The sequence below is a fragment of the Chlorella variabilis genome, assembly GCF_000147415.1.
Source record: "Chlorella variabilis unplaced genomic scaffold CHLNCscaffold_2, whole genome shotgun sequence".
In the NCBI taxonomy this organism is placed as follows: Eukaryota; Viridiplantae; Chlorophyta; class Trebouxiophyceae; order Chlorellales; family Chlorellaceae; genus Chlorella; species Chlorella variabilis.
In genome coordinates, this window is record NW_005435086.1 from 2,068,567 (window position 1) to 2,095,804 (window position 27,238).

The 27,238-nt window shown below is 67.6% G+C and overlaps 7 protein-coding genes across 7 annotated transcripts in view; 3 read left to right on the forward strand and 4 right to left on the reverse strand.

Annotated features, from left to right (window-relative positions):
* Positions 1-5,812, reverse strand: part of CHLNCDRAFT_138110 (hypothetical protein) — a gene marked incomplete at both ends in the record, with an annotated part of 6,650 nt that extends 838 nt beyond the window's left edge. Inside the window, 19 exons of the mRNA XM_005851531.1 lie at positions 18-159; positions 315-451; positions 618-729; positions 915-992; positions 1,137-1,203; positions 1,402-1,566; positions 2,011-2,087; positions 2,210-2,299; positions 2,452-2,580; positions 2,746-2,847; positions 3,054-3,129; positions 3,325-3,496; positions 3,756-3,847; positions 4,023-4,108; positions 4,321-4,386; positions 4,562-4,723; positions 5,087-5,204; positions 5,396-5,487; positions 5,747-5,812. Of these exons, the coding sequence (XP_005851593.1) occupies positions 18-159; positions 315-451; positions 618-729; positions 915-992; positions 1,137-1,203; positions 1,402-1,566; positions 2,011-2,087; positions 2,210-2,299; positions 2,452-2,580; positions 2,746-2,847; positions 3,054-3,129; positions 3,325-3,496; positions 3,756-3,847; positions 4,023-4,108; positions 4,321-4,386; positions 4,562-4,723; positions 5,087-5,204; positions 5,396-5,487; positions 5,747-5,812 (2,029 nt within the window). The remainder of the gene's footprint in view (positions 1-17; positions 160-314; positions 452-617; positions 730-914; positions 993-1,136; positions 1,204-1,401; positions 1,567-2,010; positions 2,088-2,209; positions 2,300-2,451; positions 2,581-2,745; positions 2,848-3,053; positions 3,130-3,324; positions 3,497-3,755; positions 3,848-4,022; positions 4,109-4,320; positions 4,387-4,561; positions 4,724-5,086; positions 5,205-5,395; positions 5,488-5,746) is intronic.
* A 600-nt stretch (positions 5,813-6,412) lies between these two features.
* Positions 6,413-8,769, reverse strand: CHLNCDRAFT_138111 (hypothetical protein; the record flags this gene model as incomplete). Its single annotated transcript, XM_005851532.1, has 7 exons — positions 6,413-6,639; positions 6,824-7,016; positions 7,132-7,305; positions 7,433-7,493; positions 7,619-7,755; positions 7,923-8,039; positions 8,200-8,769. 7 exons carry the CDS (start codon positions 8,767-8,769, stop codon positions 6,413-6,415), a joined length of 1,479 nt encoding a protein of 492 aa, XP_005851594.1.
* A 353-nt stretch (positions 8,770-9,122) lies between these two features.
* Positions 9,123-11,859, forward strand: CHLNCDRAFT_138112 (hypothetical protein; the record flags this gene model as incomplete). Its single annotated transcript, XM_005851234.1, has 11 exons — positions 9,123-9,195; positions 9,337-9,413; positions 9,604-9,708; positions 9,800-10,519; positions 10,665-10,732; positions 10,849-10,891; positions 10,991-11,036; positions 11,184-11,285; positions 11,431-11,501; positions 11,596-11,664; positions 11,845-11,859. The coding sequence occupies 11 exons, from the start codon at positions 9,123-9,125 to the stop codon at positions 11,857-11,859; spliced, it is 1,389 nt and encodes a 462-aa protein (XP_005851296.1).
* Positions 11,860-12,335: 476 nt separating this feature from the next.
* On the forward strand, positions 12,336-13,500 carry CHLNCDRAFT_18970 (hypothetical protein; the record flags this gene model as incomplete). Its single annotated transcript, XM_005851235.1, has 4 exons — positions 12,336-12,512; positions 12,621-12,780; positions 12,932-13,166; positions 13,407-13,500. The coding sequence occupies 4 exons, from the start codon at positions 12,336-12,338 to the stop codon at positions 13,498-13,500; spliced, it is 666 nt and encodes a 221-aa protein (XP_005851297.1).
* Positions 13,501-13,709: 209 nt separating this feature from the next.
* Positions 13,710-16,392, reverse strand: CHLNCDRAFT_18936 (hypothetical protein; the record flags this gene model as incomplete). Its single annotated transcript, XM_005851533.1, has 10 exons — positions 13,710-13,970; positions 14,088-14,156; positions 14,323-14,332; positions 14,500-14,600; positions 14,796-14,885; positions 15,134-15,228; positions 15,388-15,541; positions 15,698-15,835; positions 16,004-16,079; positions 16,283-16,392. Coding segments are annotated over 10 exons (1,104 nt in total), but the record flags the coding sequence as incomplete, so codon positions are not given.
* An 855-nt stretch (positions 16,393-17,247) lies between these two features.
* On the forward strand, positions 17,248-18,744 carry CHLNCDRAFT_33921 (hypothetical protein; the record flags this gene model as incomplete). The annotated part of the gene is made up of 5 exons (XM_005851236.1): positions 17,248-17,323; positions 17,565-17,639; positions 17,864-17,946; positions 18,183-18,290; positions 18,488-18,744. The coding sequence occupies 5 exons, from the start codon at positions 17,248-17,250 to the stop codon at positions 18,593-18,595; spliced, it is 450 nt and encodes a 149-aa protein (XP_005851298.1). The 3' UTR covers positions 18,596-18,744.
* Positions 18,745-18,899: 155 nt separating this feature from the next.
* Positions 18,900-23,521, reverse strand: CHLNCDRAFT_56782 (hypothetical protein; the record flags this gene model as incomplete). The annotated part of the gene is made up of 13 exons (XM_005851534.1): positions 23,258-23,521; positions 23,059-23,140; positions 22,661-22,848; positions 22,312-22,569; positions 22,113-22,190; positions 21,790-21,917; positions 21,476-21,604; positions 20,980-21,234; positions 20,698-20,824; positions 20,363-20,441; positions 19,590-20,230; positions 19,208-19,417; positions 18,900-19,013 (listed from the first exon to the last, which is right to left on the reverse strand). The coding sequence occupies exons 1-13, from the start codon at positions 23,474-23,476 to the stop codon at positions 18,900-18,902; spliced, it is 2,508 nt and encodes an 835-aa protein (XP_005851596.1). The 5' UTR covers positions 23,477-23,521.
* Positions 23,522-27,238: the final 3,717 nt, after the last annotated feature.

Below are 27,238 nucleotides of genomic sequence, written 5' to 3' on the forward strand. Positions count from 1 at the left end.
CCTCCAGCCCGCCTCACCCGCATGCGTGAACTTGAGGCCCTTGGTGCCGCCCTCGCCGCCGTCTGGCATGCGAATGGCCATGTTGTTCTGCTCCAGGCTGCCAATCATCTCTGCCGCGCCGCTGGCAATCTGCCTGACCGCGCGGATCATGCGGGCCGCCTGCGGTGGGGGCAGACACAGGTGCGGGCGCGGGGACGTGGGCAGGGGCAGGGGCAGGGGCAGGCGGGTGGCGGCAGAGGGGCCGCCGGGACACGCGTCCAGCCGAGGTGCGTGCCCTGCAGAGCCGCCCAGCACGCCAGGCATGCATGCAGCACCTCCCTCCCAGGTGTGCGTGCCTGAGTGAAGATGAAGATACCAGGGTAGGGCGCCCCCCGCTCATACGGGATGTGCACCACCTCGGCATGGCTGGGCACAGACATCTCCTCATCGTGCAGCGGCACCAGCGTGGCGCCTGCAGGGACGCACGGGGTCGGGGCAGGGGTGGCCGCCAGCACGTGTTGGGGGGGTGAGTGCGGGTGGGCTGGAGGCGGGCAGTCGCGCAGCCATGGCAGCCGCCGTGCGGCAGCTGGCTGCTGGCAGCGGCTCCGCGGGCTTGCTGGAGGCCTGCATTTGCCCACCTGGCGTCAGCTGCTCCTCCGCTGCCAGGCTGGCTGCCTTGATGGCGCGAAGGTGCGCCACCATGGCACCCGCCAGGCTGGCGCGCACGTGGCCCACCACCCGCCCATCCACCTGCAGCAGCGGGGGGCCAAGCAGGCCCGGTGAGAGGGAGGGCGGCCGGGGCAGCGCAGGAGGTGACACGCCAACAGGCCGGTTGCCAGCACCAGCGCAAACTGACAACCCACGTTTAACGCATGTTTCCCGCAGGGCTGCGGTGCAAGGTACAGGTGCCCAGCAGTACAGTACCGGACACCCACCTGGACGCAGAGGTGGCCCGGGGTCGGCGGCGCCGGCAGGTTGGGCGCCACAGGCACCATGCCCAGCCCGCCCAGCACCTGCAGGCGAAGGAGCGGCACGGCAGCTGGGCATCACTGCCAGCTCAAGCCCAGGGTGCATGCCCCGCAGAGGTGCATTGCCCGCCTGCCCTGCACCGGCACCGGGACGAAAGTGCAACCGTGGCAGCGTCCTGGCCAGCCCACCCCCGCGCTTGCCTTGGTGACAGCCGCAAGCACCTCCTCTGGCTCCTCCGACTCATGCGTCACCACCCTGCAGCAGCAGCAGCAGCCAGCAGCGCCGAATTCGGCCAGACCAGGATGTGTGGGCGTGCGCTCCACGGGGCAGCCCATGGCTGCAGTGTGGTTGCCACGCCTGGCCCGCCCCTTTCCCCCTCTGCAGGTTTCCAGCCTTGATTCCAGCTCCTCCCCTCCCCAGCCCCCCACCCCACCCCACCCCACACCCACCCACCTGCACGCGGCGGTGAAGTGGTTGAGCAGGCCGCAGGGCGAGCCGTCGGGGGTGTGCACGGGGCACAGGAAGCCCCAGGACTCGGGCAGCAGCTTGCGCACTGTGGTGGTGCGCAGCTCCGCAAAGTAGGCGCCGCGGTGGATGGAGCGGAAGTGGCTCAGGTACCTGCAGCGGAAGCCGACGCAGAAGCACACGCTGGTTGTTTAGAAATAAATGGTGGGGGTTGGGTTGTTGACGGCAGCGGCGAAGGCGAGGGGACAGCGCGGCAGGCGGCGCGTGTCACGGGCAGCCAGCCAGCGGTGGCAGGTGCAGGCACAGGTGCAGCGGTGCAGAAGTGGGGGGAGGCTCGGTAGGATCAATTGGAAGTTTGCTTTGCCCTCAGCGCGGCCGCAGGCCGCTAGGGTTGCAAGAAATAAAGCTCGTCATAGCCAGCCCCCCGGACGGCATCTTCCAGGCAGCACGGCAGCGGTGGCAGCAGCGAAGCACAGCGCAGCAGCAGGTGCGGGTTATACAGGGAGCAGCGCGCGGCCTGTGAGCGTGTGGCTTGCGAGCAGTGCGCGTGTGGGCCCTTGCCTGAAGAAGTTGAGCTTCTCCGCCACCACTGTGAACCCTGTGGACTGGGACAGGTCCAGCCCGCTGCGGCTCACCAGGTTGCCGGTGTTCAGCAGGTACTCAAACTTGGCGCCCTGAAGGTGTGCATGTGTGTGAGAGAGAGAGTGTGTGTGTGCAAGAGGGGGCAGCTGTGCGCATCACTCGAGGCGTGCGGTAGGGAGGCGAGCGGGCACCGTCTGCCCGCCCCAGGCCTCACCACATCCTGCATGCGCTCGGCGGTCTTGCGGATGTACTGCTCGTCCTGCAGGTTGACGACCTCGGGCCGCGTGTCCAGGTCTCGCCGCACCTGCGCACCCCGTGGAGCCATGCCCTCATTCATTCAACAGCGATACTTTGTTTGCAAGTTCCCCCGGCGCCCTGCCTACTCTGAAACCCTGCTCCTTCCTCAAATGCAGCCCCTGTGGAAAGCAGACTAGCTTAGAGCCGCGGCGCACGCACCTGCTGGCGGAAGGCCTCCAGTGCCGTCTCCAGCTGCTCCCGCAGCACCTTGAGCAGCAGGTGGCCGGGCAGCAGCACCTCGTGGTGCGTCAGCGCATCGGGGTTGTCCTCCCCGCACTGCCGGTCGGCCTGCAGGGGAGGCAGGGAGCGGTGGGGCGAGTGGTTAGGGTGTGAGGGGCAAGTAGGAGCAGGGGAGTGCGGGCTTGTGCGTTCGTGCCCCGCTGTGGGGCAGTCAGGAAGAGCTGCCTGTGGCGGGGAGGTCGCAGAGGCCTCACGCTGGCACCCACAGCTCACCAGCGCGTACAGCTTGAGCAGCATCTGCACCGTCAGCTGCAGCTTGTCGGCCGGCTGGTCCAGGTGGATGAACAGCAGGTCGCGCAGCAGCTGCTCGCCCACCTGCACAGAGGCGTGGGGAGCCAGGTCAGGGCAGGCAGCAGGAGGCGGGAGAGCAGGGAGGACCGAGAGCGAAGCCGCGGGGCGTGGGGGAGCAGGCTGCCAACCAGCCCAGCTGCGCCCAGCCAGCTGCCAGCCAGCCACGCTCAGCCTCAGCCTCAGCCTCAGCCCCCGCCTCCCCCCCCATACAGCCACCCCCTCCTCCCCACCTGGTAGTCTGTCTTGCGGTCTGGGGCGTCCAAGGTGGCGCGGAACAGGCGGCCCAGGTACTCCACGCAGTGCACCCTGCAGGCAGGCGAGCGGTGGCGGCGGGCTGGGCAGGCAGGCACTCCATCCAGGCGCGACCCTGGTTGATTTCACGCGGTTGCCTCCTGCCTGCCACCCTAATGAGAATGGCGCCTTGAAAGGTGTGCATGGCCGCGCTACCAGGCCTCACACCGGCCAGCCCCACCCCGCCACCGCCACCGCGCGCGCCCCCACCTGGTGTGCAGCCCAAACTGCTTGGCCTGTCGCAGCAGCAGCTCGGCGCGCTCCGCCACAAAGCTCTGGTGGCCCGACCCCGCCGCCACGCTGCCCACCAGCTTGCCGTACAGCTCGCGGTCAGACACCTCCAGGAAGCACTTGAGCACGATGCCGGCGGGGATGAAGTACTCTGTGTGTTGGGGGGAGGGGAGGTGCGTGTGTGTGTGCTAGGTTGAGGAGGGGTGGGAAGAACGATTGGTGGTATTGACCATGTGTTTGGGTGGCGGTGGTTGGGGGCAGCGTGTGCATGCGTTTGGCGTGTCGGGGTGGGGCCGCAGGGGAGGATGGATGACCAGTCCACAGGGATGGGGAGCAGGACGAATGCTGGGCTCACACGCCAGCCGTGCGCCCCCTCCCCCCACCCACCCATACACACACCACCACCGCACCTGCCCTGCGGATGGTCAGCGCAAACACGCAGGAGCCGTCCGCCAGGTAGTGGCAGCGGTTGGTCAGGCTGCTCTCATCCTGCCGCACACACCTGCAGCCGCCGCACAGCACACGCGAGCAAGGTCGGCCCAGCTGACGGCCAAGGCTGGGAGTGGCGGCCTATGCTGCCGCATTTGACCACACCCTCATCCACCGGCCGCCACAACGACCCAAAACTACACCACCGACACACTGAACGACATAAACACACACACCGCCTTCCCAACCTGATCAGTGTGGCCATTTCGGTGAAGGAGGGCCCCCGCTTGTGGTACGCGCCCCGCCGCAGAGCCATGATGTAGTGCCGCCGGTTCTGCGGGCAGGCCGGGCGGGCCGGGTGATGCGGCGTGGCTAGCGGGCAGCGCTACGAGCGAGCCCGTCGGCACAGCACGCAGCGAGGGTCGCGGCTGGCAAGCCCGCCGAGGGCCCGCCCATCCATCAGCCTGCGCTGCAATCGGCAGAGTGTTCCTACAACGGGTATTCTTCCACCGCCATGAGCCTGACCCCAGCGATCCTTGCCTGCACCAGCATGCGGATGATGCGCTCGATGCCGTTGCAGATGAAGGTGCCGCCAAACTCGTTGCTCTCCTCCTGAGGCGGGGCAGGCAGGGGGGGCGCATGCATGCGGGGTGGGTGGCGGGGGTGGTGGGCACAGGGTGGACTTCTTGTCCAACCTGCCGCGCCGCGCTGCTGCACTTCAAGCACTAGCCCCGTGTCGTGGCGTGGCTGGCTGCCTGGGGCCGCCACCACCACCCGCGCCGCCCACCTTGCGCGCCACCAGCTCCCGCCGCGTCATGTTGCGCAGGTAGCACGCCTTGCTCTTCAGCATGACGGGCAGCCCGCCCAGCCGCTTGCTCAGCCGCTGCTCGGGCATGCCCTCAACCTGGTAGACCAAGTCGCAGGTGAAAGGGGCCTTGTAGGTGGTGCGCTGCAGGGAGGGAAGCGGAGGGAAGGGTGTGGGTGTGGGTGTGAGGGCAGGGGGGCACGGAAAAGCAAGTGGGAAGGCGGAGAAGGGGGGGGGGCAGCCCAGCAAGCACCGCCCATGCAGCAGCAGCGAGCGCTCAGGAGTGATCAGCGTGGTTGCGTTCAGCGGGGACGCCTTGCGGCGCCGCCCTCGCACAAGAGGTGTCAGAATGTGTTGAGCTAGTTCCTCATCGCGCATTGCAGCAGCATGCGGCGGCAGCAGGTGTGCACACAACCGCTGCACAATGCACAGCAGCCGCAGCGACGGCAACGCGGCGGTGCCGACTGCCCAGCAGCGCAGCAGCAGCATCGCAGCCCCTCCGCTCACCGCCTCTCTGCACTCCCGCGGGAACAGGCGCTGGTCGCCGCTGGCCGCCGCCCCCGAGTCCTCCCGTATGGGCCGCGACACCGAGGGGTTCTCAAACCAGAAGCGGTGCCGCGTCTTGCTGCAGCCAGGTCGGGGCGGGGCGGCAGCGGGGCGGCGCCGGTCGGCGACAGCAGCAGCGCAGCGGCAGCGATGCGGCGGCAGCACGGGGCAGTGCATAGAACAGCCACCAGCCCGCCAGCATGGTCGATGCCCCGCCGGCGCTGCCGTGCCTGGCAGCAACGCCAGCGGCGGCGGAGCCCTTGTGCACACCTCACGGGCTGCTCAATCTCTATTCCGTCCATGTTGTCTATCACGTGCTGCATGCCCTCCCCCAGGAAGAAGTCGTAGGAGTCGACATGGGGCTGCAGGGGCAGGGGCAGGGCGCAGGGCGCAGGGAGCGGGCGGGGCGGAGGGGGCGTGGGCGACATGATAGGGGGTGGACGCCACGTCAGCAGCGTCGGCACGGCGGCAGGGCGAGACCCCGGCATTTTACGCCTCTCGATGAGGTACAGGGCAGCGCCTGGGGGCGGCCAGTTTCCGCGTGTGAAGACCCGTTCGGGGTCTTGCGGCTGCAGTGGCGGCAGGCAGCGGCGGCGGCGGCGGGCCAGCCGGCGCGCTCACCTGGGCCAGGGCCTCCAGCTGCGAAGGGATCCGTTCGCCCTGCACCTGCGTCCTCATGTACGCCATGCCAGCTGCTGCTACCGCGCCAGGACCTGCATGCGTCGCCTGTGGGGCGCCGTGGCAATGCCCCGCCTCAGGCGCCCTGCGAGCTGCCTGATGGATGTAGACGGAGCAGGAGAGGGAGGCTGCCGCCTAAACCCGGTGACCCGTTTTGGTGGCACCGTGCATGGACGGCGGGGCGGGATCCAATTGATGCAGCAAAGCGGTGATGTGCGTTTGCAAATGCCAAAGAGTGCCCACAGGGCCACGTGCCACGGAGCTGCTGGAGGAGTACTGCTGTACTGTGACCGTCAGCCGTGGCCGCTCCCCAGCACCAGGGTGCTAGCTTTGCCTGGCAAGCATCCATCAGTTTCGACACTTGCACGAGACACAAGCAGTGCAGGAGAATGCGGCGGTTGAAGAGACGAAAAACAGAATGCAGGGCCTACAATCACGGTTGGACGCCAAGCGTCGTGCAAGGGTTGGCGGGGCGGGTCACTGGGCGCCCCTGGTTCTGACCAAGTGGGGATGGGCAACAGACACCCTGGATCATATGGAGTGCATTCTGACCTAATTTACTGGGCTGCTCGCAATCATGCGCTCAATTACGCGGCTCGCTGGTCCCGCTCACTCGCTGGACGCCTTGAGCACCGCCAGCGCCGCCGACACGCTCAGGCTGGCCTGGCAGTATGCCTCCCACTTGGTGGGCTGCTTGGGCGCCTCCTCGCCCTCTGCCGGCGCCGCCGGGGCCGGCACCTCCACCGCTAGCTGCGCCTCCACCGCCGGGTCGGCAAACGCCGCCTTGAGCAGGCCAATGACCTTCTTGGCGCTGTCCCGCGCATCCGGCGTATTGTCTGCAGGGCAAGGGCAAGGGCCGAGCGGTGCAGCAAGAGAAGCAGGTGGGGAGAGGGCAGCAGGGGCAGGGGAGCGGTCTGCCCACGTTCCGCCACCACCTCTGGGCAAGGCTGCATGCCACACGGCTTTGCCGGCAAGCCGCCTTAGCCACCATGCTGTGCTGCTCAACAGTGCAGCACCCACCTGTGACCAGCTTGCCCGCCACCTTGAGCAAGCGCGGGTGGCCAAAGGCAAGCACGTCGCGCGGCTGCATGCGGCCCACCGCTGCCGCCACTGCGCCGCCCGCCTTGCCGCGGACCTTGGGGTTCTTGTGCAGGTCGGCATAGGGCAGCAGCAGGCGCAGCGCCTCGCCCGCGCTCAGGCTGTCCACCATCACCTGCACCCCAGTGCCATGCCGCAGATGCACGCCAGTCGAGCGGGCGGCTTGGCGGGTGAGCCAGGTGAAGCGTGGCCGCCTCCCCGCAAGCTCCCGCGTGCACCCCACCCCGCACCTGCATCGCGCGCTGCGCCTCCTCAATCACAAACTTCTTGTCGTTGCTGCTGCACTTGAGCAGCATCTGGGCCAGCAGGCTGGTGGTGGGCTTCAGCTGGCCGCCCACGTCGGTGTGGGGCAGCAGCAGGTCGCCGTAGGTGGTGTACACATCAGCCACCGCCATGATGGCGGTCTGAGGGGGGACAGGGGTGTGCAAGTGTGTGTGTGTGTGTGTGTCAGGGGGCGCACGGGTCGAGCGGTTTGCATGACGCATGGCGGCGGCCGTCACGCGCCAGGCACCTCAGGCCGGCCCGCCTCACCTTGCACACCGAGCTGCGCAGGCTGCGCACCGACTTGAGCAGCAGCGGCATGAGCGTGTTGCTGCAGCAGGCCAGGCATGCATGGGGCGGCTTGTGAGGAGGGGACCAGGCAGCGCCCGCGTGCAGGTAATTGCTCCAGCAGTGACACGGCATCAGCCGGCACCGAGGACAAGGCGCAGGGCTCACAGCTGCGGGGCGCAGGCCTCTGGGTGGTGCACCACCAGCTGGCGCAGCAGGTTGATGGCCTTCACCGCCTCCACCCATTCGGCGGCCTCCAGGGCCGGCACCACCGCCGCCACCGCGGCTGCCGAATCGGCCACGGGCTGCACCCAACCGGCAGGACACAGGCACACAGGTCAGGCAGCAGGAAGGGTCGTCGAGGTCAGGCCACGTGCCAACCATCCCACACACGTCCTGCCAGCGGCTGCCATGAGACGGCTGCCACACAGAGCGCAGCACCCGCAGCGGCTGGCAGGCCAGGCGGCCGCACCTGCAGGTCCTGGCTGGCCACATACTCGACATCCACCACCACAGGCTCGGGGCCGTCGGGCAGCTTGTCGCACGGCACCGCCTTGTCCGGCAGCCGCTTGAGCAGCTTCTCGGGCCGCTGCAGGATGGGCAGGTGGGTGACCGTGGGGCTGGAATGGGATGGGGGTGACAGCTGTCAAACACAACAACGGCGACCAACACACGGCTGCATTCAGGGCAAGCCAGGTTGGGAGGCAGGCAGCAGGGCACGCAGGTTCACAGCCAAGCACTCCACATACCGGCTGCGGCGCGGGGGGCTGCGCTTGCTGCTGCGGCGCTGCGGGGTGCTCAGCCGGCATGCCGACGGGGGCTGCTGGGTCGGACGCGGTTGCCTGCTCCCCAATCGCCGCCGCCTGCAGGCCACCTGCCGCTGCCTCCTCCCCCTCCGGTTGCCGCTTCTCAACTGACGACGCCTCGGCAGCTGGCTGCTGCTCTCCCTCGGTAGCCCCTGCTCCCGCCTGCGCTGCTGCCACTGCGGCGAGCGCTTGGCCAAGCTCAGCCTGCTGCGCCTGCTGTTGCACCGCGGCAATGGTGAACTCGCGGGTGCCGGGCCCCGGGCTGACGGCGGGCGAGCCCGGCAGGGAGGTAATGGGGTGTGAGCAGGGCCCTGTCCTCAGCCTGGACAGCTTGGACGCCTTGGAGCCCATGCCGCTGTGCACGTTGAGCAGCTTGTCTGCCAGCGGCTGGCTGGGCTGTGCCGTGCCCCCGCCTGGTTGAGCGTCGGCGGTCGCGGCGTGCTTGGAGGGCCTGTGTGCCTCCGGCGACTGGTGGGCTTTCTGCTTGGCTGCCTGTGAGCGCGTCAATACCATTGTGGCTGCGCAGGGGCAGGGAGGGCGAGGAGGGGCGAGCAACTATCACGCCAGTGAAGGAAGCGCCACGCAGCGGCACCCTTGAATGCAACCATTGGCTTTTCTGAACGCAGGGGCGCACCTGGTGGAGCCGCATCCGCGAGGCTGCCCACCACTGTTCAATTTGTGATGGGGCTGTACCTGTGCGGCTGGCCGTGTGTCTACCAATGAGAATGGACACGCCGGAGGCTTATGGCGGCCTTGGGAGGCTGTCAGTTTTAGAAAGTTAGAAACTTGCCACGCGGCAGATGGGAGGTGCTCTCTCAGAGGCCTTGATCTGATCGAGTCTGCATTCAGGGCCAACGTCTAGAGCCATGCAGGTCTGGCACTTTAGCAGTGGTGCGCCCACGCAGGTGCTCGCCGAGGAGCACGGCCTCTTCAGCCCAGGTGAGGGCCTGGCTGCGGCAGCGCGATCTGATTGAGCCATGCTAGCCGCCGGCCATCCAGCGGGAGCTCTGACGGGACGCCGAGGCAATGGCGCTCGTGGGCAACGCGCTCCCACCTCCCCTCTGGCCTTCTTCCATGCAGACCAGGCCTATGTGGTGCTGGCGGAGGTAGGAGAGACGCCAAAGATCTACCTCTGGGCGGGAGCAGACGCCCCCAAGGTGGGCGCGCCCGCCGCGCTCTGATCACTTGGGGCAAGCCGTCCCTCCTCTCCTTGGCTTCCAGCTGCCAATCGGTGTCGCGCTGTGGATCATCCATGCTCGTCATGGGAACAATTCCATGGCGCTGCTGCGATATGGAAGTTCGGCGGCAAGCTGTCGCTGACAGCGCCGTTTCTGTGCCTGCTTGCAGGACACGCTGGCCACCGCCGCCAAGCATGCGTCAGAGCTGAAGGAAACGATGGATGCCTCCTACCTGCGCCAGCAGCAGGGCCACGAGGCGGCGGAGTTCAAGCAGGTGGGTGCTGCCCGCAGCTGGTGCAGCACTGCTTTACCTGCATGCTGCTGTACTTTTGCGCTCACCTAGTGTTCTCCCAACCGTCGCGCAGCTCTTCCCCAAGTTTGAGATCAGGCTGGCGGCGGTGGCAGCAGCGGCGCCGGCAGAGGCTGCACCCAAGCCCAGTTCAGAGTCTGTGACGGCAGATGGCGAGGGGGGCGGTGAGGAGGCCGAGGAGGAGGAGCAGGAGGAGCAGGAGAGCGCATCAGCGGCTGCCACCGCAGGCAAGAAGAAGAAGCGCAAGAACAAGAAGAAGAGCAGCCAGCAGCAGGAGGCCGTGGCTGAGCCGGCCGCGCCCTCACCAACAGCTAGCCCTGCCAAGCAGCAGCAGGCTGCACCCGCCTCCCCCACGCTCTCTGTAGGCGCCGCCGCCTTCTCGCCCGCTTCGGCAGCGAAGCCGGCCTCGCCGCCAGCAGCAGCCGCAAACGCATCTGCGGCACCCGCTGCTGCCAAGACTGCATCGCCGCCGCCCGCCGCTGCAAAGGCATCGCCGCCGCCGCCGCCCGTAGCAACCAAGGAGGCGTCTCCGTTGCCCGTAGCAACCAAGGAGGCGGCTCCGGACCCCTCGTCTCCCAAGATCTCGCTGGTGTTTGCGCCTGCCAAGGTGTCGGTGGTGGTGGAGCCTCCCAAGGCCTCGGAGTCGTCGCCGCCTGCCAACACCGCCTCGCCCGCACCCGCTGCTGCCATGGCAGCGACAGCAGCGGCTGCCCCACGCCCCGCACCGCCAGCAGCATCAAAGGCGCCTCCAGCTCAGACCACCCCTGCCGCCAAGGTCTGCTCCTCGCCCAGCCTGCGCTCAATGCCGCCGTGCATCGCTGGCGGTGTCGCTCCACTGCCATTCAGCGAGCGTGCAAGTCTTGACTGCCAGCCCACACCCCCAGCCCCCTCATTTGCCTGCCTGGGATGCCTGCCCGCAGGGAACCGTGGATAATGTGGGCGTGGAGAGCGTCAGCAAGTCCAAGCAGCAGCTGATGGACCGCCTGGGGTGCGTTGCCAGGGCTTCCACCCTGCAGGCCGGTGCATTGCATGCAGCCAGTGATGCATGCTTCCGATTGCTTCAGCCCTGGCTGCTGGCACTGAGCCAGTGGCATTCTGCTGCAGTGGCACCATGGCAGACCCTCTGGCGCAGAAGAAGCAGAACAAGGTGCGTGCGGCATGGGCCCACCTTTGTCCCGCAGCTGCCTGTTGAGCGGCACCGCTGGCCAGGCTTGCCAAGCTGTTGGCCCCTGGTACTGTGCTGCAGGATGCGACCAAGGGAGGCAAGGCATCCACCTACCTGGCCGATTCTGGTGAGCCCGGAGGCAGTGCAGCTGCCCCGCTGAGCGGCTTGCGCAGCGGGAGGGCAGCTACAAGTGCCTTGCGTGCTTAGTGGGCGAGTGCCTGCATGTGGTGGCATGCTCACCCGGCCGCCACCTGCCTGCTGCCCGCTGCCGCAGCCAAGGCCTGGGGCGGCGTGAACAACGGCGATGGCACCCCCAAAGCCGCCCAGGCCAAGGTGAAGCCTGGCGACAAAAGCTTTGGCTACGAGGAGCTGAAGAGTGAGTGCCGAGGTGGAGGAGAGGCAGGGAAACGCTTGCGAATGTGCTCTCTCTGGCCTGTTGTATCAGTCGGAGCGCTGCTGCCTGCGCCAGCGCTTGCCCCAGGGCGCCAGCCCACCAGCAAGCGAGGCCATTGGTGCTGCAGACATGCGTGTGGAGAGTGGCATCGACATGGCGAGCAAGGAGTCGTACCTGTCGGAGTCGGAGTTTGAGAAGGTTTGAGGGGGGGGCGGGGGCATGGCCAAGCGCCCTGTGCTGCGCACCCAACCCATCCCCGCCAACCGCCTCGTTCTGGCTGTGCCGCCTTCAGGTGTTTGGCAAGAATCGCGCGGCCTTCAAGGCGATGCCAGCCTGGCGGCAGCAGATGGCCAAGAAGCAGGTTGGGCTGTGGTGAGGCAGCGGCACGACTAGAGTGCCAGTAGAGCGAGCCGTTTGAGGCGAGTGCTAGCAGGACAATAGGTAGTGCCCTTCGTGTTTCGCGGCTGTAGCATCATCGTAAGCCATTGTACAGCGAGAGTGAATGATGATTTGCCAGTGTATGGTGGCTGCCCGCCCTGAGAACTGTGAGCTGTAAGGTATTTGCAGTGGTGTCTTGAGCGGACACATGTGGGGTTGTGTACAGTACACAGGCACATAGCAGGTGGACAAGATGGTTTGTGTGGCGATTGCACAGCAGGCCATCATGCATAGCCCATCATGCAGCCGACTCTAGTCGCTGCAGAGGACTGAGCAGGTCCTGGCTGTGCTACTTGTTGCAGTGCTTTTGTTGCCCCAGTGTGCGCCCATCTTCAGCTTCTGCCTGATCTGCTTGTTACTCTTGTTTAGCAATGCGTTCTCCACCACGACCTACGAATAAACAAGGATTTATTGTAGGCTGTGGTGCCTCCTGGCTCGGCCCACCCGCCCGCTCCGCCACAGCAGGCGCAGCAGCGCGCCGCTATGAAAAGCTTTCTGTGATCGCGCTATCCATCGCACTCGCGTCTTGTCGTTCTTCCTTATAGGGACCGCCATCAAACCAGGCTGCTTTGCTCATCACCGCCGCAAAACAACATGGAGACTCAGGACACGGCGGAGTTTGATTTTCTGCAGTCCAACCCCGCCAGCACCTCGGGGCGCAGCGATGCAGAGCAGCTGAAGAGCGCCCTGATGAACGAGAAGGCGGCGCCGGAAATCCTGCAGTTTGAGACCGACCTGGTCGGGCGCATAGAGAGCAACATGGACTACCAGGTGCGGCTGGACTGGCAGCAGCACCAGGCAAGGCGTCATGTTCATCGCGCCGAAAGGCAGCGACAGCCAGCTGCCGCCGCTTGTGCTGCCCCCCGCCGCCGCCCGCAGGACGAGCAAATAGAGCTCCTAAAGGAGAACGACGACATGAAGCTGGTGGTGGAGATCTTCATGAGCGAGCTGTCGCGGATTCGCTACCTGCTGCGAGCCTACCTGCGGGTGCGCCTGCAGAAGGTGGAGCGGCACGTGATGTACATCCTCGACAACGCGGGTGAGCTGCTGGCGGGTCCAAGCCCGCCAGGCCACATTGCTGCCAGGCATTAGCGCCAGTTCAAACCAGCTGATTTGCGGCTGTTGAACCATTCGGCAACACAGCAAGGCAGCAAATGCCGCGCTGCGCCGCCCGCCCGCTCCCGCCGCAGACGTTGCTGCGCGGCTGTCGGGCCCCGAGTCGCAGTTTGCGCGCGACTACTTCGTGCTGTTTGGGTCTCACATGAAGGCCATGGCCGCCAACAAGCTGCCCGAGGCCTTCAGCTCGCTGGTGCGCCAGGCGGCGGCGCACCCCACCAAGGACATGGTGCCGGCGCCCAGCCTGGACCAGCACGTGTTTGCGCGGGTGCTGGAGGACAGGGGCAACGCGACGGTGGACGAGGAGGGGTGAGGCGCGGGCGGGGAAGGCTTGGGGCCAGTGCCACACATTATGGGGCACATGGCAAGGCGGCAGCGCAGCGTGGGCGAAGCTTGCATGCTGAGTGTGCGGTGCTCGGGCGCCCTCCCAGCCACGCCCACGGAGAGCGCCTGTCACAGGATGCCCTGCCTGCTCGCCTCCCCCTGTGCCGGCCGACTGCTTGCTCACATCTCCGCCTCCTGCCTGCCTGCCTGCCTGCCCCGTCGCAGCAACGTGGCGGAGTTCAACCGCGGCGACCTCTTTGTCATCCGCTACCGAGCGGTGCAGCAGCTGGTGGCGGAGGGGGCGGTGGAGCTGGTGTGAGGCGGGCCTGGCTGGCCGCTGCCCGCCCTCTCAGCTGCAAGCGGCCCTGCAGCACGACGCGCTCACTGTGTAACAACACCACTTCAGGGAAGCGGGGAGTGATGCCAACTAGGGTGCTGCGAGGGAGAGGTGAAGCAAAGCTCAAGGCAGTGACCTATTGCAGTCTCCAAGGTGTAATGGGGGTGAGGGCGCATGCCGCAGCCCGCAGCTCAGGGCGACTCGATGCTCATCGTGAAAGGGTTGACGCTGCCTGGCTGAGCCCCGCCGCCATTTCCCCCGCCGTTGCCCCCGACGCTGCCGCCGCTCTCCGCCGCCGCGGGCTGCGCCTGCCAGCTGGGGCTGCAGCCGGCGCCGCCGCCATCGCTGTCGCTGCTGCTGCCGGCGCCGCTGCTGCGGTCTGGCAGCATCAGCTGCGGCTTGGCCTGGTACATCTCGCCGTGGAAGATCTGCTGCCGCACCTTGTCGTGCAGCTGCAGGCGGGCAGGCAGGGCGGGCAGGCGTGCGCGTGAGGGTGGTGCCGGGGGAGGCTGGCCCCTGGGTCCTGCTGCCACAAGGCGCCCAGCCTAGGGCCTGCCGGGGGGCCCCACCTGGTGCAGCAGCCGCGCCTTGACCTCGTCAAACGCCTTCTCCAGCCGGTCCAGCTGCTCGGTGGAGTTCTGTGCGTGTTGGGGGCAGGGGGCGGCAGGGCAGGGCAGGGCAGGGCAGGGCAGGGCAGGGCAGGGCAGTAGGGTGAGGACGGCCTAGAAGTAGTAAGAAGCCACAGACCCACAGGTGCAGGCCAGCTGCTGCCCTTGTCCTTCCCCCATCACACCCAGCCCTAACCTGGTTGTACCTGCAGGCAGAAGGGAGGGGCGCGGCAGGTGCCGGTCAGCACCCCTCGTGCACGCAGGGCTCGCAAGGGCCAGAGGGCGGCGCTGCGGGCGCCAGCGGCCCGCCCCGCACCGGCCCGCCCCGCACAGGTCAGCCCCTGCACCCCCCCGCATCGCCAGCCCCGCCCACATGAAGAGTCCGTAGTAGAGGTCGAACGAGTCGTTGGCCGTGTTGTCCACCAGGCTGAGCAGGCTCTGGAAGCCCTTGGTGTCGATGGGGGTGGCTTGCAGCTGCGGCGGCGGGAGCGCGGGTCGGGGGGGAGGTGTGTGGGTGAGGCAGGCGGCGGGACGGCGCGCGGCCGGCCAGGCAGCCGCGGCCCTGGTTTGGCGCCGCAGGGGCAGGCGAGCGGGCGGCCACGGGTGGGCGGGCGCGTAGGGCCCAGGGCCCCCCCGCCTTGCCTGCATGGCCCCCAGCATGCGCCCCACTGTGTGTGTGATGAACTGGGTGGACGCCGCCAGCTGGTCGTGCTCCTCGCAGCTCATCTCCACCATGCGGCACCCCTCGCGCTCGAAAAACTGGGGCGCCAGTGTGGGGGGGGGAGTCCAGGGGGTGGGCGGACAGCAGGTCAACAAGCGCGGGCAGGCGGGAACCGGTCGGCACACAACGCGACGCGCGCGCCCCACGCCCAGCTCGCCTGTGCAGCGCTGCCTCCTGTGTCTGCCTCCCAATGGTTAGTGTTGCTGCCCCCTAGCCTCCACACTGCGCCCCTACCCACCACCACCACCACCACCACCACACACGCACGCGCGCCCTGCCCACTCACCTGCAGCAGCGTGTCGCAGCGTCGCTGCCGGTCTGGCTCGCACCCGATTCGCACCCTCTCGTACTGCAGGTTGAGCCCCGCCCAGCTGCCCTTGCCTGCAGGGAGCGCGGGGCAGCCGGGGGCCAGGCGTGGGAGAGGCGAGGAGACACGGGCGCAGGCAGCCAGCCAGGCACAGCGCCCAGCCAGCCAGCCAGGCACCAGTGCCCAGCCAGCCAGCCAGGCACCAGCGCCCACGGCCAACCACAACGCCCCACCTGAGTCGGGTCCAAACATGGGGTGGGTGCACAGCACATCCACCTCTGGCGGCAGCTCCCGCAGCAGCAGGCGCTTGGGGAACTCCTTCACGCTCAGCACATCCACAAACAGCGTGGAGCGCTTGAGGCGCTGCACGGGCAGCGACAGCAGCACCTGCGGGGGCACCAGGGGCGGCACGGCGGGGTGGGGAGCAGGCGGCCGTCGAGCCTCAGACGGGCAGCCGAAGACGGGCCGCCCACCTCCCACCCCAACTGCCTCTCCACTCCACAGTGTGCCAAGCAACCACCCCCGCCAGCCTCCCCGCCGCACCTGCTCCAGCGACAGAATGGATGTGGCCAGTATGACGGCCTCGGGGTGCTCCTCACAAAAGTCGTTGGCGTCTGTGAAGTAGCGCACGCCCATGGCGGCGGCCTGGTCGTGGTAAGGGGAGCGCGAGGTGGCAATTACCTGCAGGGGGGCAGCGTGGGGTCGGGGGTGGGAGGGTAGGGGTGGGCGATGCTGGCTGCGGCTGACCCCAGGCAAGGCTGCGAGGCCCGGGCAACAGCTGCACAAAAACGGGGCGGGGAGAGCGCGGCGGGCGGCTGCAGCGCCCCTCTCGCCCGCTGCTCAGCGCACCTCGTGCCCCGCCTGGACCATGCGCCGAGCCAGGAACTGGCCAAAGGTGCCGAAGCCCACGATGCCAATCTTGAGCCTGGCGGGGAGGAGGCGGCAGGGCAGGGAGCGGAGCAGGGATCAGCTGGGAGCCCACAAGGCCCGCATGCCCGCACCTCCCTCTGCATCCTGCGGCAGCGGCAGTAGCAGGGCTGTGGCGGACTGCATTCCAGGGTGCTGCCCCGCGGCGCTGCAGCTGGTCAGCCGGCAGCAGGCCCGGCGGCGCCACCCCGCCTCACGCACTTGCTCTGCTGCGAGTGCTGCTGGCGAAGCTGCGCCTCGCGGTCGAAAGAAAAGGCGGCGTCTAGCGCCAGCACCCGCACGCCTGCAGGCGGGGATGCAGGGTGGGGCGGTCGGGACAGAGGCAGCCAGCTGCGCACAGGGCGCCTGGCCACGAGGAGCGGCAGGCGCCACGACGTGGCTGTGGCGGCAGTCTGTGAATCGCCCACCAGCTCTGCGCCTGTCAGCGGAACCAAGGTGCCGACGAAGCTGCTGCGAGTCTGCAGGCCGCCTCAAGGGGTTGTGCCATCCAGCTGGCCTGCAAGCTGCTGCTACTTGTCCCGCGGAGCTAGCGCACCGCCGCTGGCTGCCGGCGGGTGCCGCTGGCGGCAAGAGCATGCAGCAGGAGGCCGACATGGTGCCGGGTGCTGCGCCCCCTGGCTGTGCGCAGATGTAGGGGCGGGGTTTGCAAGAGCAGCTCTGCAGCGCTGTGCCTGGTTGACAGCCGCAGTGTGGCAAGTTGGCGGTGAAGGAGCACAGGGGATGGCGTCAATGGCTCCAGTCGGTGAGCGATCACGAACTGGTACCGGGTTTGTTGTTGGCTTGCTGTTTTCAGCGCCCTGGGAGTCGTCCATGCAGCGAAAGAAAGGGACTGTTTGCCGCCAATTCCGTTCGCCATCGCGCTCCCTGCACGTCTTCATAAGCTCTGTGCTGCACCCGGCATATTATTTGCGACCGCCGCCACCAATAGAACTGCGCTGCCGCCGATTGCCTCTGGACCCGCCTGGGAAGCCGTCCAGCGGGGGAGAGTCCTTCCAACTGCGTGTATCTAGCATCAGTGGGGACGGGAGGCAGCGCCAGGCAAGTGAGAGAGGGAAGGAGCGCCGCCGCCTGGGCCGCCTGCCGCCAGTCTGCCTCGCGCGGTGGCGGTGTCTCTCATGATCCGCTGCCTTGTGTCGGTGCAGGGCTGAGCAGCGGCAGCGGTTAGCATGTCCAAATCACAAGTACTAGAAGATATATTCGAGGTGCAGGAAAAGGACCCCGATGGCAAGAAGTTTGACAAGGGTGCGGAGGCGGCGGGCGCCGGCGGCAGGCGTTTTGGGTCGGGGCGTGTGCAGCTGCCTAGCATCGCCCCTCGGGCCCCGCAGCATGTGGAGTTTCGCCGGCGGCGTGCGTGTAGGCTGCATCGCTGCCTCGCTTTCAGCATCCACGAATGCATGCATGAGCAGCCTGCCCTCGTCGCATGCCTTGCACCGACACGCCCGCCGCCGCCTGCCCGGCCGCCGCCGCTGCCGCCGCTGCGCAGTGAGCCGCATCAAGGCGCGGTCTGACCTGTACGAGATGGACCTGGTGCTGGACATCAACGTGGACGTGTTCCCGGGTGGGTGGTGGTGGTGGGCTTGGGGATGGGGGGATAGTGCGGCATGGGGCGAGTGCATCGCACGAGGGCTGGGAAGGTGGGAGGTGACGGGGAAGGTGGGAGGTGGCGGGGTGGGGAGGGGCAGGGATGTGCACATGCAGGGCGCCGCCATGCAGGAAGCCAGGGGCGAGCTGCCTTGCGAGCGGCCTGCATGACCCTTGCCTCGTGCCTGCGCCCTGCCGCAGTGGAGGTGGGAGACAAGCTGGTGATCTGCCTGGCCAACACGCTCAACCTGGACGGCACGCCCTCCAGCGCTACCTTTGACGCGGTGAGGCGGCACAGGCAGGCGGCTTGGGAGCCGGCATGCGGTGGCAGCCGTGCCAGCCGCGCTGGCATCGCTGCGCCCACACCCCGCCGGGCCGTGCTGTGCATCACTTGCCGCCTCAAGCGCAGCCTGTGTGCGACCCTGCCCGTGACCACATCCCCGTGGCCTCCACCCCCCACCTCACCGGCCCTGATGCCGCGCCCCTCCCTCTCCCCCGCACACCCACCCACCCTGCGCAGTCGTTTGTGAGCGGCAAGCGCACCCTGATGGACAACTTCGACTACGTCATGCACGGCAAGGTGTTCAAGTTTAAGGACAACTCGTCCAGCGGGCAGCTCAAGGCAGACGTGAGCGGGGGGCAGGCGGCGGCGGCGGCGGCAGCAGCAGCAGGGCCGCGGCCAGCAGTGTGGGGGCGTGCTGCTGCATCCGTCCATCGGCCGGCGGCTTTGCTGTGTGTTGGGGGCCTGCGCTGCTGCATATCTGCCCCACCCGGTATCACCTCGCCCTGCGCCTGCCTCCTGCGCTCCCCCCCCCCGGCGAGCAGGTGTACGTGAGCTACGGCGGGCTGCTGATGCAGCTGACGGGCGACCCCAAGCGGCTAGAGGACCTGGATGTGGACCAGAACATCTACCTGCTGGTGCGCAAGGTGTAGGCATAGGCGGGGAGCCTGGGAGGAGGCCAGGCTGGCCTCCCCGCGGCGCCCGGCGGGCACGCCTGGAGCTGCTGCAGCCCTGCCACCGCCGCCTGGCGTGTATTTACATGGCCACAAGTTTTGCTCGCTTGCAACACATTTGGTTACTCAGTCTCTCAGCCAGCTAGCCTACAAAAGAGCCTACAAAAGAGCAGGGTTGGGATTCCAGGGAAACATTGCGCCGCCGCGGCTGCCACCCAGCCGGTGCTGCGGCGCCCCGGCCAGCCCCAGGCCTTGCGGCCCCAGGCCTTGCGGCCCCCGCGGCCTAGAGCCCCGTCACGCGCCGCAGCAGCGCCTCGTAGTCCGCCTTCTTGCCCCGCTTCTGCGCCAGCTCCCACGCGTCCTTCTCGTACCCGTGCTCCATCAGCCAGTCCTTCATCTGCAGGCGTGGTAAAGGGTACAGTAGGCAGCGTGTGCAGGTGTGTGTGCGTGCACGTGTGTGTATGCGCGTGTGCGTGGTCCCGGGCAAGGCAAGTGCCCCGGCCTGCTGCCATCCGCCGCCACCCCATCCCCGGCTCCGCGCCCGCCCTACCCCACCCCGCTCCGCTCCGCACCACACCGCACCACACCCACCTGCCCAATGGTCATCCTGGGAATGTTCAGGTTCTCCACATCCTCAAACTCATCCTCACCCCCCGCCCCCGCATCCTCAAACGCCGGCGACGGCAGCGCAGCAGCTGGCGCCCGGCCCGCCGGCGGCGGCGCAGCAGCCGCCTGCAGCGCGGCACGGCGAGCCTCCTCCTCCAGCCCACGCAGCTGGCCGGCCACCTCGGCCTCGCGGGCCTGCAGGAGGGGGGCAGCAGGGGACAGCAGGTTAGCAGAGCAGGCGGGTTTGGGTCGCCCCAACATGGCCTGCGCTGAGCCGCCACCCCTGACACACAGAAGAATCCGCACCGTGCACGGCCCTGCTCTTTTCCCAAACACACACCCCAAACACACGCACACCACCACACACCTGCATGCGCTGGGTCAGCTCCGCCAGCTGGAGCTGCGCCGCCTCCTGGCCCCGCTGCAGCTCTGCCTTGTCGGCGCTCAGCAGCTGCACGCTGGCCAGCAGCCCCTCCCGCTCCGCCTCCACAACAGCCAACCGCCCCGACCAGTCCTGTGCCGCCGCCCCGCTGGCCGCCAGCTGCTGCCGCAGTGCCGCCGCCTCGCCCTGCGCCGCCGCCAGCTGCTGCTGCGCCGCCGCCGCCTCGCGCCGCGCCGCCGCCGCCTGCGCCTCGTGTGCCGCCTGCGCCGCGCGCAGCGCCGCCTCCGCCTGCTGGCTGATGCTGCGGCTCTCGGCCTCCTTGCTCTGCGCCAGGTGCTGCACCTGCTGCTCGAGCACGGCCAGGCGGGAGGCGGCCGCCGCCGCCGCCGCCCGCTCCCTCGCCAGCTCCGCCTGCACCTCTCCCAGCCGCCGCTCCGCCTCCCCCAGCCTCGCCCGCAGCTGGGCGGCCTCTGACTCGGCGCCAGCCAGGCGCTGCTGCGCCTGCTGCGCCTTGAGGGACGCCACCTCAGCAGCCTGCGCCGCCGCCGCCGCCTCCGCCCTGCGCCGCTCGTCCAGGCGGGCGGCCAGGTCACGCACCGCGCCGCCGTACGCATCCCTTGTGAACTCTGCGGGGGCGGGTGGTGGGGAGGAGGGGAGCGGGGCGGGTGACCGGGAGGGCAGGGGAGGGCGCAGCAGGCGGCCGCGACGGCAGCGCAAGGGCAGGCCAGCAGCAGGAGGGCGGGACGGCGGCGGCGCACCTGCGAAGCGGGGCCACTTGGTAGGGCCGGTGGCCGCGGGGGAGGCACGGTAGGCCTGCTCAAAGGCGGCCACCTCCTCCTGCAGGGTCACAAGCAGCGGGGAGGGGTGTCAGGTGCGGGGGCAGGGTGCCCAGGGTCCCAGCAGGGCGCACAAGGGCAGCCGCCTCCCTGGCGCCACGGATCAACACCGTACATCCTGGCCCCGCACACCCACCACAACCGCACACACACACTCCCTGCTACACCACACCGCACCCCACAGCTTGGGCGCTGCCAGGGCCGGCCCTGGCCCCAGCCCCCGCTACCTCCCGCCCTCGCTCCCACGCCCGCCTCACCTGCAGGCGCTCCACAGTGGCCCCCTCCTGCCGCGCCAGCGCCGCCAGCCGCACCGTGGCCTCGCTGATCATGCGCTCGCAGGCGGCAGACGCCTGGGCCAGCTTGCGCTCCCGCAGCTGCTGGTACCTGCGGGGCGCGATGGGCGGGACACGCGCGTGAGTGCAGGAACGCCGCGGCCCTGCCTCCCAAACCGACGGCCAGCAATATCAACAACGCTGGCTGCTCCGCCCCCTCCCTGCCCCCCGTCCCGGCGCCCTGGCACCCCGGCCGCCCGCCCCCACGCGCGCCTGGCCTCGCAGCTGTCGCGCCAGCGCTGCTCGTTGGCGCGCCGCACGCCCTCGTCGCCGATGGCAATGTCGTCAAACGCCGCCTTGGCCGCCAGCAGCGCATGCTGGTGCTCCGATGCCAGCGCCGCGTCCTCGGCCGCCACCTCCTCGGTGAAAGCGGCGGCGTAGGCGGCCAGCGCGGCGTCCCCCGCGCGCCGGCTCTCCGCCTCCGCCACCCCCTGCCAGGCGGTGGCGATGGTGGGCACCGCGCTGCGTGCAAGCCAGGCGGCGCCAGAGAGGGGCGGTCGCCAGGCAGCGAGCGCAGCGGGCGGCCTCGTTCCCAGCAACGGACGAGGCGCGTGGGGGCAGCCCAGCAGGTCAATACACCGCCGGCCTGCGCGTCATCAGGCCCTGTTGCAAACATGCAGACTGCAACACACTACACAGAGGGCAGGCTGTGGCATGCCCCACCACGCCTGCCCACATGCCATGCCCTCCTCCCACCCCTCACCCGTTGTTGATGGCAGTCACGTACGCCTCTGTCAGCCCCGCCAGCATGGGCCCGCTCAGGATCTGGGAGCCCAGGCGCTTGGGCTGGGCCTTGCTGAAGATGATCTGGGTGAGGCGGTGCAGCCCCTCCCTGCAGCCACAACCCAGGCGCAAGGTACAGCAGGGCAGGCCGCCGTCGGCAGGCGGGCGGGCAGTGGCCGGGCGGCGGCAGGCGAGGCGCAAGCAGCACTGGCTGGCCACCTGCACCAGCAGTCGGGCACGCAGTCGTGCCAGGGCTGCCCACACGCAGCCCCCCACCCCCTCCAGCCCCCCCACCTGAACTCTGGGCGCATCTGGGCGGCGGGCAGCGTGTCCAGCGCCGCCAGCTGCTCCTCGTCGTTCACCGGGCGCACCAGCGTGAAGCAGTCGCGGTCGGGGAACAGGGACTTGATGCTCTCGCGGATCTGTGCCAGGGGTGGTGGGGTGGTGGCCAAGGGGTAAACGCAGCTGCCCGGCGGTGGGGCAGGTGGCCGGCAGGACTCTCTACAGGCGGCCCAGGCAGGCACCGTCGAGGGGCGGCCAGCTGGCCAGCTTGGCAGGGTAGGGTGCGTGGAAGGCGGGGCCAGCCCCCCAGCGGGCGCCCCTCCACCTCCCCCCACCTGATTCTTGGCCTCCACCGCTCGCCCGCTGCCTTGCAGCGGCTGCAGCGCCGTCTCCAGATAGTCACGCGGGGTGACCTGCGTGCGGCAGCGCAGGGAGGTGGGCCAGGTGGGGACGAGGCTGCGGGGTACGGCGCAGGCACCCAGCGCAGGGCAGGGCGGGGCAGGGCAGGGCCGCGGCCGCGGCGGGCCGCCTCACCGCGCGCCCCTCCTCCTCCAGGCGCAGGTAGAAGTCGCGGAGCAGCCAGAGGAAGGCGGGGGTGAAGGAGGCGAGTTCGGTGCTGTCGTCGTCGGCGCCGCCGCCGCCGCCCGCGCGCACGCGGATGTGCTTGGTCATCTCGGTCACCAGGGACAGCCGGTCCAGCGCGGCCTCGTCGATGCCGCCCATCTGGTTGAACACAAACAGGCTGGACAGCAGTACCGCCAGCGAGAAGATCTGGGTGCTGTACTGGCCCGTCTGCGTGGCGGCAGCGAGGGCGGTGGGGGAAAACAATCGGGTCAGGGCACCAGCGGGTCAGGGCGCATGGCGGCTGGCTCTCCACAGGCACCACGGTGCCTGGCAGCAGCACCGCCGCCGCCGTTGGCTGGCCGGCGGCGGCCGCTGGGGCACACGGCGAGGCGGGAGGCGGGCGTGCCTGGTCGTACGCGTCGATGCCCTCTGTGTCCAGCAGTACCAGGCTGTACTTGCTGCCGTCGGGGCCGCGCCGCTCCACGGGGGCCGACCACATCCACAGGCCTGCAGGGGGCGTCGGTTGAGGCGTGGGGCGGTTGGGGTGGAGGCGGATGAGGCGCTGGGCGCGTGACGACGCCAGGGATGGACACCTCGGTGCAATGGGGCGTCAGTGGTGGGGCTGTGGCAGCCGTCTGGGCGGAGACTGGCGGGCCATGGTTCATGCACGCACGACAGGGGAGCAGCGGCACACGCCGCGCAACCGCCGCTACCCACCCTTGGTGCAGGGGCGGTGTGTGGGCGCCACTTGGAAGCCGCCGCTGCGGCCCAGCAGCTGGTTCAGAATGAACGACTTGCCCTGCAAACAGAAGGAAGGTTGACCTTCAGGCAGGCAGCCCTTGCCGTGGCAACACGCTCGGACTCGGTGTTGCGTTTGGCGGCGGGCGGCAGGTGCCCCGTGGGCTGCGCGGCCCACCTGCCTCGCCCTGCCGCACACCGCCACAACCCCCACCGGTCCCCTGGTCCTCTTCAGGACGTCCAGCGCCTGCTGGCCCAGACAGAAACGACTGGTGGCTTCATCCCACTTGATCAGCTCCAGCGGGACTCCCGAGGCTGGGGAAGGCCCCAGTCCATCGGCGGATGCCCCAGCTGCTCCGCCAGCCGGGGCAGCCCCTCGGCGAAACCAGCCCGACATAGCTGACAGACGGGGAGGTGCGTGCGTCGTCTCCTTTGCGTTGAACGGTGACTCCTGTGGCGGCAGAAATGGTGTCAAAAGATTCGCGACAAAACGCAGGGCCTTGTAAGCTGGTGTTGTGTCCCGCCGTACCGCAGGTCTTGACCGCGCCGCCTGTGCCCAAAGGGGGCCTCCCTGTGGCTCATCAACATGAGAGAAGTCACTTGGTGCCACCGCCTCATTCTGGCCTAGCTGCGTGCCTGCTCACTGTCTGTTGCTGTCCCCACCTGCTGCTCGCTGCCGCCGTCACCGGCTCGCGCGAGACCTTTCCGCAGCTATCAGACCTGCTTCTGGCCGCCTGGTGCAAATCAAACTGTTGCATCAGGTGAGGCACATGGTCTAACACAGGGAAAACACTCGGTCTACTGACATGCGTTACCGCAAGCTTGTTCCGCCCCGAGCCGCCAAATGTGAATGCAATGCAGCGAGAAGTAGGCCGGCATGCGGATGGCAGGCATTGCTATGCACGCATGCATCACACTGCTCGTCCCCCATGGCATCCCTGGGCTGTGCAGCATGCGCACGGCAGTTGCCGCGATGCCGCTACCTGTGTACCGCCGCCGACAACCGCCGCCACACTTCACCTTGTAGTGAATGCATTGCTATCGCGCTGCAGTCGCTCCCGGGGGCCTCAGACTGTTCCGATGAAGGATATGCAGTCGCCAATAATAAGCTGGCGCCCCGATCCGTGACAGGGCCAAAGTGATAATGATGCGGCCTCTGGGATGCATGAAAGGAGCTCCCTCCTGCTTATATCATCAGTTCTTTGCCATCCCTGACAACCTGCGTCATGATGGTCAAGGCTGCAACCGTTCTGGCCCTGCTGGTGGCCATCGCCAGTGTTGCCCCGCTCGCACAGGCCCGCTCCGCGGCCTGCACTCGCCCAAGGAAGAATGCCGGTGCAGGTGATCATTCGCTCTGCGCCGATGGGGGATTTGCGTGCGGGGGGTGGGGTGGCATGCCTGCCGGCATGCTTCGTGCCCCTCTTGCAACAGGGACGCAGTCATATCTGCGCTGCGGCGGGCCACAGCCTGCCCAGGAGCCTCCTACCTGTATCATAATCATAGATTCCCCGCCGCGGGGCTCGGCCCTGCAGCCCTCGGTCGGGCTGAAAGGGGGCCCCCCCTCCCTGCCGCCGCCTGAGCTGGCAGCGGCGCTCGTCCCTACAACTTTTGGCCTGACTGTCCCTGTCAGCTCCCCAGTGTCACAATTTTCCCTAGCGCCTCTGTTTACCATCTGTCGGCCTCCCTCTCTGCCCGTGCAGCCTTTGAGCACTCTGTCATGAGGCGGAGCCTTCGGGACCACACCGACAGTGACAGCAACACACCCAAGTTCGATCTGGGTGACAAGCCCGATGAGGGTGGCGACGAGGAATGCGGGGAATGGAAGGTCGGCACCGCCACTGGTGAGCTTCTGCATCAAATTTGCCGCCCACTTCTCAGCCCCCCTCACACAACTACAACCTGCTGACACCACACTCCCTGTTTACTTGTTTGTTTTTGTTGCTCGTTGAGCAGGCTACTCCACCGACGGCACGGACAAGGGCGACAAGCCGATGACCCCCAACGACCTGGGCGAGTGGATTGTGCCGTGAGAGCTGCTGCGCCTGCCGACGTGGCCGCGGTGGCAATGATGGCCGTCTGTGCGCGCTGTGCGCTGGTGCCAAAATCCATCCGCCTGCTCTGCTCCCCAATGCAGCGGCAAGTTCTTCCGTAATCACAACGTTTTGGCCGTGGACTGGAGCGATTGGGGGGACCGCTACAAGTATGTCGAGGTGAGCTGCCGTCGGCATCCCTTGGTAGCTATCCGCAGCTGTCATCTGCAAGAGCGGCAGCCCGGGAGGGCCCTCTGGCAGCAGTTGGGCTTTTTGCTTCGCCCAACTTGTTCCTCGTCACCTATTGCCTGCGCCACAGGTGGCACTGGAGGGCAAGGTTGGGCGCTTGGAGGTCTGGGACTTCTGGTGAGCAGGACTGGCCTGAGTGTTGGCTGTACTGCAGTCAGCTGAATCCGTCATCTTCGTCAGATGACTCTTCATCACATGACTCTTCATTTTCTTCTTGCGTTCATTTAATTCAGCAATGACAAGGACTGCGCTGAAGACAACAGCGAGTGCTAAAGGTAAAGGTAAAGGTGGGGAAGAGCCTCCACAAGCTTCACTTCCCGGTTTTAACGTCTAGCTTTAGACCATTATTTGATCTGCCCGACGCGCCAAGTGCAGTACCCCCCACTAGTAGTGAATGGGTCCCGGGGAGGCCTGTGCCGAAGCCTTGGCGGATTCTATTAGGCGTTCCCGAAGGAATTGGCTTGGATTGGCGCTGCTCAACGAACAAGAAGACGTACACAGATGAGGTAAGGGTTGACAGCAGGAGCTGGCGGTTGCCTGCGCCTTCTTATCTTCAGCGCTGCCCTCTTGCTGCTCTTGCTGGCCCCTTGCCGATAGATCCGCATGCTCACCGCTGTGACCTGCAGGATGGCAGCGGGTACCTCATCGACGTGGAAACCCATGCGTGCAAGGAGCTCTGGGGCCTGGAGGGCTGCCAGGTGGGTGGCGAGCACCGTGCCAGGGCGGCGGCGCTCCTTCCAGTAGGCTATCCAAAATGCGTGCCCTCTCCACTGGCCTGGCCTGGCAGTCTCCTGTTTCATGTGCTCTGCTCAGCGGCACGCCAATCTGCTCGGCCCTTTCGTCCCCCGCAGAACTGGCTCGTCGCCCCTGTGTGGTACCGCGTGTGCGGCTCCTTTGACCACAAGGAGTCGGTGGAGGAGTATGACATGGTGAGGGACACGGCAGTGTGGCAGCTCAGTGGCGTGCCAATGCTGATGGCATGGCGCGTTGGATCCTCTTCCCCATTCACCTCACTGTGCCTGCGCGCAGGACTGCATCGGCGTCGAGGGCGACTCGGCGTGCGAGGGCTACCCAGATGGCCGCAAGCCCAACACCGACTGGGAGCACGGCGACGACAAGTAGAGCTTCAGGAGGCATCGCCACCACCTGCCAGTAGCCTGCGGCAAAGGCCTCGGCTAAGCCAGGCCTGCACATGTCTTTGCTGACGGCCATGGCGCAGCCCCAACGTTGCCAACAGGGTGCACAATTGTCGCAGCACCAGAGCTGCTTTCATTCTGACACTACCGCGAACAACACCGTTGTGTGCTTACTAATTCATTTCTGCATTGGCTCGCCTGCTGGCTGCGCCTCAGCCCCACGCGCGGCTCCCCACGTTCTTGCCCGTCAAATTGATAGGCAGTGTGGCATTGCCTATGAGTTTGTCTGCTGCAATTTGGGCCTTGTGATTCATAAGCGTGCGTGATTTTTGTTGACATGTTGATGAGCCTCTTGTATATATGTATTAAACGAGACGGCAAAAGCGATCGACAGACAGGCAGGCATCTGGCCAGGCGGGGTTCCGGCCAGGGTACGGTTGCCGTGACCAGCAGCTTGCACTGCGAGCCATCATTGAGCGGCAGCGGGCGCGTGGGCAGCCGTTGTATGCCTGCTATGTGGACTTCAAGCAGGCCTTTGATAGGGTCCCGCGGCATCTGCTGTGGCAGAAGCTGGAGAGCGCCGGCCTGGGTGGCTGGGCGCTGCGGGCGGTGCAGGCCCTTTATGCGACGGTTCCCATGTGCGTGCGGGTGCCTGGTGGGTACACACCCACATTTCAGGCCACCTCAGGGGTGAAGCAGGGCTGCCCCTTGAGCCCTATATTGTTCGTCTGTTCCTGGATGACT